This window comes from Melanotaenia boesemani, chromosome 14, assembly GCF_017639745.1.
Source record: "Melanotaenia boesemani isolate fMelBoe1 chromosome 14, fMelBoe1.pri, whole genome shotgun sequence".
In the NCBI taxonomy this organism is placed as follows: Eukaryota; Metazoa; Chordata; class Actinopteri; order Atheriniformes; family Melanotaeniidae; genus Melanotaenia; species Melanotaenia boesemani.
The window spans coordinates 18,608,855-18,621,322 of NC_055695.1; the positions used below are offsets into that span (position 1 = coordinate 18,608,855).

The 12,468-nt window shown below is 41.3% G+C and overlaps 1 protein-coding gene across 3 annotated transcripts in view; it reads right to left on the reverse strand.

Moving 5' to 3' along the window:
* rnf220b (ring finger protein 220b) overlaps positions 1-11,719 on the reverse strand; it is a 28,562-nt gene extending 16,843 nt beyond the window's left edge. For all 3 annotated transcript variants that reach the window (XM_042006529.1, XM_042006530.1, XM_042006528.1), the window contains exons 1-2: positions 11,387-11,719; positions 9,615-10,214 (exon numbers count right to left, since the gene is read on the reverse strand). In XM_042006529.1, coding sequence (XP_041862463.1) covers positions 9,615-10,194 — 580 coding nt within the window. In that variant the 5' untranslated portion in view covers positions 10,195-10,214; positions 11,387-11,719. The remainder of the gene's footprint in view (positions 1-9,614; positions 10,215-11,386) is intronic.
* Between the last annotated feature and the right edge of the window lie 749 nt (positions 11,720-12,468).

Consider the following 12,468-nt stretch of genomic DNA (forward strand, 5'->3'; position numbering starts at 1 on the left):
TTGATTTTTTCTGCTCCCTCTATCATCTGGTGAGTTTACTGTGGTCTGAGCTATGCTGTACTGGATTTATTTGTAGGAAAAACTGAAGTAGAGCTTGTATACCAACAGTCTCAGGTGATAAAAAAAATACATGAAACAAAAGTAGAGGTGACAGGGTAAGAAATGCACTGATTAACATTATAAGTCATCCTCACGCTGACAAAAGAGCACATAATGAGAGTTCATCATAGAGAAGAAAAGCTGAGGTTGTTTTTAGATATAAAGTGGGAAGGGAAAAGTTCACACATTAAAAGCTGCTTTACTTCATTTCTGTAAGTGAAGTGCTTAGAAATTTCTTTGTAAGCATTTTTAACAGTATATACCAGTATTTTGAAAGATAGCCAAGAAAAACATGCCACAACATTGAACATAACTTAGCAGATGACACACTCGCATAACAGCATACACTGTCGTGCTCTATCGAAAGAAAACACACCCACCTGTTTTCTCCTCACACACCTGTCCCTCATGCAGTTTGTGGAGTGCAGGTGAGCAGCAGAAACCTCAGCACCCCAGAAAGAGACAGATGACTTCAAAGCAAATCGAAACTTGTGGTTTTTCTCAGGCAATCTTTTTGTGACCCCAAAAACAAAGTCCCCGCATAAGGCCTTGATCGCAGCGTGAGCAGACGTCCAGTGAGGACTTGTTGAAAGTTTAGGGCACCGCCCAGCAACATCTCTCCCTATCATTACAGATAAGCTTCAGATAACATCTGATACTGTCAAAAACACTGTGTTGACTGCTGCTGGTGTGAGGGGACCACAAGCACCTGGTGCTGCGTGATACACCTGTGTTTGGGTTAGCCACACTTCCAAAAGGATGTTATTGTGTCTGCCTGGATGTGCAAACAATTACAGCAGATGAAGATAGTTTTATCTTCAAATGGTGGAAAGATAGAGATGACTGAGCAGCAACAAACAGAAGAAAAGCAGAATCAGGAGGAGTTTAATGCTGATGTTTCACAATAGCTTAATCTCTGGTGTATATCAATTACAGAAATATTTAAAGATGACAATTCATATTACAAAAAAGCACTTGTATAACAGCTAAAAGTTTGCATACACTTTCCCATTAAATCTAATTTGGTTATATTAATAAAATAATAAAATAAATTATTATTATTATCATTATTATTATTAATAATAATAATAATAATATAATTTATTTACATAGCACTATTCTGAACAAGTGTTACAATATGCTTCACACAGCAGCACCAAAATGAATTAAAACAACTTAAAAACAATACAAGAATAGAAAATAACTGAAGGGCATCAATTCTGACAGTAAATAAAATCAACAGCGTCAGATAAAATCAGGGATAGCTCTAATAAAAGTATGTTTTCAGAATAAATTTATAAATCACTTTAGAGTTCAGGGGCCTTGAGCGCAAATGCTCAGCCACCTCTTGAAAGTAATGACGCTAAAACAGGAAAAATGTGCTCTCTCTTCTTGGTTCTGGTCTTTTTACACTTTTTACAGTTTTTACACAATGCTTCAAGGTTTAAAAAGATAAAGAAATTTAGAGCACACTTGCAATTCCTAGGCCCCTTATTTGTCTATTTAAGCATAGTGAGGAATTATTCAACCTCCACCCACAATATCTGTGTACATTACATTATTGATGTTGCAAGATTTTAGTTGGACGTCATGTTAAGATGAATATCAAAAGTCAGGTGTTGCTTCAGCAAACAAAAATAAGCAAGAAAATATCTGATATGATATAAATGTGCTTATTGCGCCTTCAAGTTTCTAAGAACAGACTCAAATATGGACTCAAAGTGTTTGTACACTACGTATAAAAAAGTTAAAAATGCAAAAAAAACATGCACATGTACAGATCTTCATAATACTCCATCCCATTATTGTGATGAAATGTTCTTATATACACACTGGAAAGTCTAATATGTTGCCATGGTGTTGAAATCGTTTACACCTTTTAGGCAGTAACTGCAAACAAAGTGTGCCGTAAATAATGCTTTAATCGTTGTTGTTTTCTGCTGTGACTAAAGGGCACAACATCTCTGTGTGCTGCGTATGGTAACCCAGCACCAGATACTGACCATGTTTTGTTGAGAAAAAGACAAATTGGGCTGAGTGTAGAACTAGACCACCAGCCCACTACCATAGACTGGAGAAAAAAACGTGTGCTTATAATGTTTGTGTGTGTGAGGTGGAACTAGGAGTGGGAATACACACACATTATAATGATTTGTGCATGCACCTTAGTGTTAGGTTAGAAATGTGTGCATAAACACAATGAGTGTGTGCTTGCGTATATCATTTACATACACCTCTATGTAGCCGTGGAGAGCGCAATACAGTGTGAGCCCCTTCCCCGTCGATACATCTCTCCGACGGCCCCCCACTGTCAGCAAACACATGAGAACAAAGAGGCCGGTGGCAGCGCCAGCGGGAATAGATCTTCTTCCCTGTGTTCTCACTCAGCGGGGTCACACAGGCGCCGCTCACAGTTCAATCTCCTCTACTTGACTGATCAGGAGCTTTGAGTCGCTGCTAATGAGACCGGCCCCTCTCCAGTCTGCAGGAGCCCAAAGCAGCCCACCCAGAGCAGTGTCCATGGGTCTGCTAACATACAAGCAGAATACCAGTTCAAACTAATCAAAAACAATGAGATTGGTTTGCTTCAAAGTTCCCAAAACGGGAAGTGTGACAGTGAGTCACAGTGAAACCTGGCCTTTGAGAGGACAAATAGAGAAAAAATTTAATACTTAAATTTAAAGACACTATGTTATGCTTATAAACTGTTCATAAACTGAATATATTTTTATGGATATTCAACATCTGTAAATTTGAGTGTCTAAATTTATACTTTACAGTGTGTTAAGGTTTATTATTAACTCACATTATGATCAAAATCATAATCATGGAACTCATCTACCCTTATTTGTGTACATATATTTATAGTTAGATTATATTCCAACCTGATAAGCCAATCACAAGCCAACACTTTACATATTTTAAAGTCTACCCTTACTTTTGATGGATATACTTTTCTCTCAAAACTTTGTTTCTTGTAAGAGAACAAAAATGTGTTAAAATGTCCTTCTTGGGCTAAACTTAAATCAAAATGTTCTCTTGTTGTAGGACTTTGTTGATGTGAACTTGAACTATAGGAAAACAAAACAACAAAAAAAAAAAAAAAAAACACTTGATCAGCCAAAATAGCATTATTTGCATTGAAACAATCCACAACATGTTTCCCATAATCTTTAACTGATTGATTTGTAATTGCACTAATAGGGTCACGGCCAAGACAATAGAATGTGTTAATAGTCCCCTCTCTCACTCAGCCTCACAGGCTCACAGTGGGCTTGCAGAGCGCTGTCTGTGTGGTCTATGGGGACAATTAGCACAATCACCATACTAATGGCAGCCTGTAATGGACACTGCTGAGCCTGTGTGTGTTTGCATATACATGTGTGTGTGAGAGAATGTTTGCATATGCGCATAAATTCAGCATGAGAGCCTTCCTGTGTGTATCTGGATGCCTGCTTGCCCTCTGGTGTGTTAAGTGGACACTGAATTCCCATGTTTATGTATTAATAAGTATGTGGCTGGCTTACCAGTGCATGCGTGCATGTGTGTGTAAAGAGTAAGTAGCCCTTATTTTACTGTGGTGAACCCCTCCCTCTGTCCTATTTGCTTGCGGCTCTAACCCTGATCCACGGCCACTCATTAGCACCATAATAAAGAGTTGAGACGACACGTAAAAGGTTATATACTGCCGGACTGCTGTTTTCCTACCAATTATCAGAGCTGTGATTTATGGCTCAGACCCAATGCTATTCTCTGAGGAGAATTGGGGGAGTGTTTAAACCCTGACACAGCGGGGTGAGGGGTCAATCTTGGCAAACTCTGACCTTTAAAGCAGAGGTCCATAAGCAGTGATAGGAGCTCGCCAAACAGTTAATCGCCACTGGAAGTGGCTCAATTGATCAGACGGTCTTTAGGGTGAATGTGTAAGTAATCTGTTCAGTTTCCTGCATGTTAACATGTTTGAATATGATTACATGGCCTCAATTCTCACTGTATGAAATCACTCCACGTTAAGTGTGTAGTTCATGTACTACAACGAATGCAAAAATTTCCATAATGAAATGAGAAGACATGACACTCTATTTTGTCTTAAAAATTCAACAATACCAACAGCTGCATTCAGTGTGTGTGAAATATACAGTTCTTTTTGGCATGTGTCAGTCAGGATTCAAAATGTCAGTGTGTGCTTACTATACAAGCTACTTTGCAGCTCCCTAAAGATGTCTTCCTTTTTTTTAAAATATTTTAAAAAAGACAAAAAAATGGCACATTTGACAACCAACAAGGGCTGTCAATCCTGCTTACGAAGCCACTAAATGATGTCAGAAAGTCATGGATTCGGGAGGTAAAACTATCACGCCTCACATGCTTTTGGCATATTGGCTTTTGTTAAGCTCCACCACAGCTGGAAGACTCGCAACAAGCACAACTGACATACTGTAATGAGGTCTGTGTGTGACACTAGGCATATACAAAACATCACACACATACTGTATATCATATATTGCATATGTACGTTCTTGTCTTCCAGCCAAGCATGCAGAATTGGTGTGGTCTCGCTGTCTGTTTGTGCTGCTCCTCAGCAGCATGTGTTTAACCCCAGAATTTGGCCTTCCTGCCCTCTCTATCTGCCTGACTGATTTGTTAGGCTCCGGGGACAAGACGGAGGATGTGAGTTGATGTGTGTGTGTGTGTATGCGTTCTACTTCTGACAAACATGGGATTGAATCTACAGAAAAACTGCCTTCACCCCAAGCCTTTTTTATGCACACACACATTCAGATACACACATTCACAAACCGTGCCTTTGATGTGAGATCAGAGGGAGCTATGATGCAGGTCGATCAGGTGCGCAGGAGAAAAGTAGAAAGAGGGGGAAACGGAGAGAGGGAAGAGGGAAAGATGGCCTCTGTTAAAACAGGGCTGTTGTTTTAACAACCCTTGGGCCTTGCACTCATTATAACCCTCTTTCTTCTTCTTTTTCCATCTCCCTGTTTCTGTTTCTCGAGGCATTCTCGAGCCTTTCTGCTCACGTAGGAGATAAAGACAGATGCAGGAACTACAAAATGACAAAGATGCTTCACGACTCAGGTTACGGCAGAACATTCTGTTGACCGTCAAACAGGTGCTGATGGTCACCACAAAAAAAAAAAAAAAAAAAAATCCCTTTGCTACTGTAAAAGCCTCCTGCCAGATTTATAGAAATCCTGTCTGTCTCTGACAGGCAGTGTGGTCCCACAGCCTGGCACCATGCAGCTTTTGAAGATGTGTAGCAGAAAAACACACACAGTTGCCTCTCATTCACAAAACAAATTTAAGACCACACAGTCAACATGTAAATCTATATACATCAAGAAAATCCACATACCCTCTTAAGAGGATGGAGGGAAGGAGGTTAAAAAAAAAAAAAAAGCTGAGAAGACTTTCCCCTCCTGCCAGGATGAAAGCCTCTTTTACTTAGGAGAACATTAGGAGAACAAACTACCATCACAACAGGAGGTGGAACAGTCAACCACGGCGTGCTCTCACATCAAACACAACCACCATTAATATTGTAATGCTTCCTCCCCAAGTGCTTCAAATCAAGCAAGGCAACCAGTGTGGTCAGAGAAAAAGTCGGCTGCAGATGGTGCTTTATTTGGAACGATGCAGGTTTAGAAGCAGAGGGAACATCACTGTAGCTACAGTGTGTGATTATTCTTTTCTCTTGAAATGAGTGTTTTTATCATTTAGGATGTCCTCTTGGCATTTATTGTTTCTTTTTCCATTTACCACCAACACCTTTACACCTTCTTAAAGCTACAGTACCTCAGCTAGCTCAGTAAATTTTGTTCATGACATACCCCCAAAATACAAAAACAAACACAAAACGAGAATATAAAGCTGAGCATTAGCATATGGTGAGTATGACTGTTGATGCATGGAGAGCATATACAAGTCCGCCTGATAAGCAGCGTACACACTGGGAATAATAGCAAGCAGCAGATACTATATGTGTATGCATGAGCATCGAGTGGTTGCTATTGATCTCTTGTGGTCTGCTAGGGGGATGTAAACACTGTGTCTTTCAACAGGAAGCTCAGCTCAATACCATGAGCCATCCACGACAGTTACACACTAAATACAGCGCACAGATCCTCCCTGTTATCAAATCAGTGTTAAATCAGTCTGCTAAGTAAGAGTTTATGGTCCGGCATACGTGTGAGCATGTAGTAGAACAATTTTAATATAAAATGTAAATTAAATGTGCACAAAAATACACAAATTAATACCTGAATTATTATCAGCTCCTGCAGTTATGTGGGCTAATTCTGCAATAATCGCCCGCATGAATAAGCGTTAAAGAATGTGTTAAAACAGGACTGCTTCCCTTAATATCCAAACAACAAACCAGTGTAAGCTCTGTCTGGAACAACATCAAATTTCACCAAATCTAAGATGAATCTATGTAATATTGATTCTGTTCAAGCTGCACTAGTGTGCCAACAACCCATGCATAACCCACCGTGGAAGACACTTAAACACTGAACACACCTGGTGGTGAATCTTCACTGTGTGTTTTCCCACTATAAAAAATTTCTTTAAAACATTCCACACTATTCAGAGGAGTCATGTCTGTGGGTTTAAAAGACTTTTCTGATTTCTATTTTGTTTTACTGATATGTAAAATATTTTCAAATTTGAAAAAGAAATTTTATTTGTAAGCTTAAATCATTTCTTTCTCCATTGTTGATGCGTTCAGTTACATTATGCTTGTAAGAAAAGTTCCATTTTTGGTGTAATTTCCCAGCTGCAGAGTTTTATGCTGCACTAGATGACAGCAGGGCTTGTGTTAAACTACAGGCCAACCCGATCATTTTCTTCAGAGAAAAGGAACAAGCAGCTGTAAATTAGTTAAAACTCTGTTTCACTATCTGATATCTTTATCAGATCTCTTTGTGTCCTCTGTAGGTTAGGCTTGTCCCTTTCTGACATCCGCATCCAAACTCTGGAGGTTTAGGTGCTGCATCACAGCATAAGGGGCTCTCAAACATCTGGCTCCAGTTATCGCAGCGCTCACTTAGCTTTGCCTCCGCTGTGAGTTGCAGATGCACACACACTTTCACACACAGCTTCTGGCCACAGCGTGTTTTTGCCACTCAACTCCTCCAGTTTCCCAACTCATGTTTCTGGTAAAGAACCATTTTCGTTCCAGCTCAGGCCTGCAGCGGAAAGCATCTCCCTGAGGAAAATAAGCATGACTCGCTCCAGTGAAGACATCTGCCCTTTGAAAGCGAGCGTGGCTGTTTGAACAGCTGTCAGAGCACGCCGAGCATCTCAGACCTTCCCTGATAAAAACAGAGGCAAGTCTGGGAGGGAACATCCACAGAGGACAGACACAAAATGGACAGAAGTAAGTGGCCCCTGTTAATGACACATAAGGCAGTTTGGGAGCGATGACATGCTTGTTGTCTGGACTGACAAAGGAGTATGAGAGGAAATACAGTGCAGGGTCATCTATGCCTTCATCTGCTGGCAGAAAAGTTAGATTTTAAAGTGTTAGGAGAGGCTCAGAAAGTAGAACAGAGGATGCTTTCTTAAAAAAAATCATTTATTCACAAAATGTAGACACTAAGTGTCCAAAGTTAAATTCATGTCACTTCTCATTCATGTCTGGACCGTTCCAAATGTTCAGGTGTTCCAAACGGAACACCTGAACAGCTTGCAGCACTACCAGGAATAAACCGTTCACACAGACACTGTGGAAAACACAACCAGACAGTTATTTCAGTAATTAAGAAAACTTTAAAAGAATAAAAATAGGATTATGTGATCTAGTTTGCAGTTCAGGGAGAATCTCTGCTGCCTTTGTTACTGCAGTATGTGAGCAGTAGAAACTCTCACACTGAAAGAAGATTTCCAGCTTAACACTTAAGACTTTTGGTCCTGAAGTGACTGTCTGTTACCCAGTCAAGAGGAACAAGTGTATGTCAGACTTAGAAAAGTGCCGGGAGCTCAATTGCATTAAAGCTCTTAGTTTGCCTGAGCTCCAATCTAATTGGATAAAGCTGGAAAAGCAGCTTCCAATGTGTTTGAATCCATTTTTCCCCCATTTTTTTTTCTGTTCTTTTGGAGGAGGGATGCTTCCCGTGTTTTATTCCACTCTGTCTTTTGTCCTTGTCAACATTCCACAAATGAGATTCCCAAAATCAGGAGGTGAGCACACATGCACGATTGCACAGAGCAAACACTGTCAGACAGACACACCTCTCACACCAACATGCTGGCATCCCTTCTTTTCCTGTCCTTATTAAAATTCCATATTGAGATTCCTTCCTGCCACTCCGCCTCTCTGGCCCTGTCACTCAGCCACCAAGCAGCAACAAAATCAGCAAGTTTCAACACAGACATGCACATATGCAAAGTGACACACACTACGAACAATCCAAACTTTTCTTTAGAAAACTCGTCCCTACTCCCGCCCTTTATGTGTGGGATGAAAGTTTCCTTTAGGTGCTGTGTATGAGAGCAAGCATCAGCATCTCCCCCTCTCCAGCTCTAACCCCCACCCCAACCCTTCTCATTGTCATTATTTTCGATGGTGTCCCCTCTGATCTCCCGAGCCTTTAGGTGCTCTCTCTCCTCTCTCTTTCTGTCTTCCTCTGGTCCCTTTCATCTGTCAGGCGCTCCCCTTGGCGACCGCTGCTGAGGGGGTTTTGATTTCCCATCATGCCTAGCATTGCCTCCCTGACTCACTCCCTCCCGTCTCCCTCTGAAGCGAGTGTTGTGCCCCCGCGCCGTCGGGCAATTATCCCTGGGAGTAATGAGGAGCGTCTCTCCCTTCGCGGCGCGCTGACTGACACCTCTCCCACTCATTTGTCAACAAATCAGACGGCTGGTGTGGGCGGCCATATTGAGCTGAGGGTTGTCGTTGGGAAGCTCAGGCTGAGGCGCATCGCAGCGTCTCTCTCTTTCTCACTCTGCCTCTCTTTTTCTGTATCCTCCTCCATCCCTTCCTCTCTATCTCTGCCACCTCGTTATCTCTGACAGAGTGTCATTCGTTCCAACTCTCCTATGTCAACCCTCCATATGCTTCGATGTATTTGTGTTCCCCAGCCACCAAGAAAAGTCTGACTTCCAATAGGCCTAATGGTCATATGTGGCTAATGATCACTAAGCTGAATAAGTGTCACTATTCAATTTATTTGTGTCAAAGTGAGTCACAGACAGCCGCTGTAAACACTTTGCCCATCTAGACAATGGTGTGTGAAAGGAAAGATATTCTCAGATTTACACCAGAAAGCTCCTTTCAATTTGTCACCTTTAGTCAGCCCAGAAATGTTAATCTCATTGTTCATGCCATGTCAGGGCGAGAATGTTTAAGATAGCATTCAGCACTGTTCTCTACATGCTTTAAAGATGTGAGGTGCGTGTTTAGATATGTGTACGCAGAGCTGTACATTTTATACACACAATCAAACAAGAAAATAGAAAAACAAAACAAAAGTGTCTCTCTAAGCTGAGTGTGTACTTACTGTGCTCTTTGCGCTCCTCTGGACTCAATGAAGCCTCTCCATCAGACAGCAGGCCAGACATGGAGAACAGCTTCCTCCCTGTCTCCTCGCCAGCTTTCAGAGAGCCAAAGTCAAACTCCTTCCCTTCCACCTCTGGAAAGCAGCTTTTCAGCCTCTTAGCAGGAGTGAAAGCTGACTGGTAACCCCCAGACTCCCTCTCATCTTGTGGAGAGGAGAAAGGTCGGAAGGCACCCACTCCGCTGTGGTTAAGCATGCTCAAGGTGGAGCAGTCCAGGTTTGGTGGGGTGAACTGAGGGTGCAGGTGGAGCAAGGAAGCTGGGAAATCTCGTGATGGAAAAGTGCCTGACATGGGGCCCTGGCGTTGATACATGGAGGTGAAGGTGTAGGAGGCTGAGGGGAAGGGGAGGTGGAGGTCCTTCTCCATGGAGGCAGGGACACCAAAGGGCCGGGGCGCCTGGCAAGGGACGGAGGCATCTCGACCGGCCTCGGCAGTAGAGGCTAGGACCATCAGGGCAGGGGAGGCCAGTGGAGCTGGCAGGTAGGAGGGGCTGTCCATCTTGAAGGGGCGGTGGAGGTCCATTCGCCTCCCTGCTGCTAGTTCTAAGAAGTGAGAGAGGACACAGGAATAAAAATTTACTAACTACTGGACATAATAACATGGTTCGTGTTTGATTTAGAGGAAAATAGAAAATGTTTTCATTTTTATTTTACAGGAAGCTTTTTTATGAACCCCAACACCAAAATCTTTTTATCATGTGAAACACACTATTGCAGTCCTGAAGGGATTTTTACAATCACAGCTTTGGACTAATTTCAACAAAAAGAGGTTGGAGGAGGTCTGCTGAGCCTGTAAATAATTACGATGGAATAAACTGCCAAAAAAACACACACATAGAAGGAGCCTGAAATGTTGACTTAATGGTAAAGTCTAAGCAAAGCGATGAGGACAAAATTTACCAACACATTCAGAAACAAAGGATTTTTATGTATATTTCACTTCAACTGATACAAAACGACTATCTATGTAATAGCGTAATTAAAATATATATATTTTAGATTGTGATTTGTTAATTTAAGTGGGCGCTGTCTTGTTTACAAAAAAAACACACACATGCGGAAAATAGATGTTTTGTCCTTTTTCTGAAAAAAACAGTTTTACAAAGTTTTAATGGTTAAGCAGTCATATTTAAGCAAATAAATAAAAAAAATAAGATAACGTTTAATTGTTATTAAGAAAGTCTACATTCTCAGGATATCTGTTTAGAGCCTGAAATGGCATTTTAAAGGCCTAAACTTTTCATTTTTCCCATTTACACAAGTCTGTTCTTTTCTGAACATTTGGAGTCGAAATGTACTGTAAAAGCTAAATTAAACAAACAAAATAATAATGACTTAATATACAATATATTTAAAGAATTTGACAAGTGCCACCTGAATGCGGCAACAAAGTGTTAATTTTACAAAGCCAAACTTTTTATTTCTTACTCACATCAGCTCTGAAAAAGGTCCAAAATTGACCCTGTTACGCTTTAAAAACTAACAAACATATTTGTTCATTGTTGACATCAGAGTGTTTCGAAACCAAGAATTTTTATTATTTATTTATTTCGACAGTGAGAGCGCACAAGTTACTAAAAAAATGGGAAAAAAAAGTAAGCAAAACAAGACAAAGCTTCACACCAACACATGGCAATCACATCACCAATTAAACCAATTACAGCAAATGGAGCTGTAATCACTCGCGTTTTCACGGAGCGTCAGTCGGAACTTACCGTGATGAAGTTCCCAAAGCGAGATTTATTTCGCCGCCAACTCCTTCTCTCTGCTCCTCCTTCAACTTCTAGTTAATTTTCAGAGACGCAGCACTTTCTCTCGCTTGCGCAAGAAAAATATGATGATAAAGAAGAAAGCGTCGCTTTTCTCGGTCCTCTTCCAGATGTTGCGAGTCTTTAAGAGTTAAGGCGGAGACGCGTAGAGATTAGAGCTGCGTGTTCGCTGAGTGTCTGGGCAACTTGAAGGCACCATGAGTGGACTGGCTGCGGGTCGCTCTGCTGCTGTTGGTCTTTGAGCTCCGTGTGACAACCCCCCCTCTCTCTTCCTCTTTACCCTGCCCTCTTTCTCTGTAGCCTCTTCCCCCCTTTCTGCTTTCTTCATGAGACCTGCCTGCCGATGGACGCATTCAGTTGCCTGCTTAAGGTGAGGTACATGCAGTCAAAATACAGTAAAAAATAAAGCAAATGAAACATGAACAAGTGGCATTCATTTTAATAACAATCTGTCATTATGATCATTGTGATTGCTTTTACTACCATAACAACTACTTAACAGACTTTTGAGACTTGCAGGGTTGCATCCAACACACAAATTGAAGTTGAGGCTAGAAAGGCATGCACTAAAATATTAAGTTCACCCAAAGTCAGCACTCTGTGTTGGTGGCAGGTGAATGAGTTATCTTTTCTTCTGTGGCTCACAGAGAATGTAGTATCCCCCCACCCCACCCCAGCCTGCGTGACTGACACTTGGGAATATTCCCTTTTGATGAGACACAATGCAAACCAATGGCATTATTTGTCACAGATAATCTGCTTTCAAGTTCAACACATTACACAGTGTAATATCTGCATTATTCATATCTGATTTCTAGCACATTGTCAGAAAGCACAGCTCAGAGCGCCACAAATCAGCCCAAATCACTCTTAATTTGTTTTTATCGGTATTGGTATTGCTTAAAGACTTTTTGAAATAATGTAATTGAAATAATTCCTTATTCCCTGGAGCCAATCCAGAGGCTTTACACCGCTAATCTAATGTGACACGCAATTTCCGTCTCTCAGACGATTGCTTCCCCTCAGGT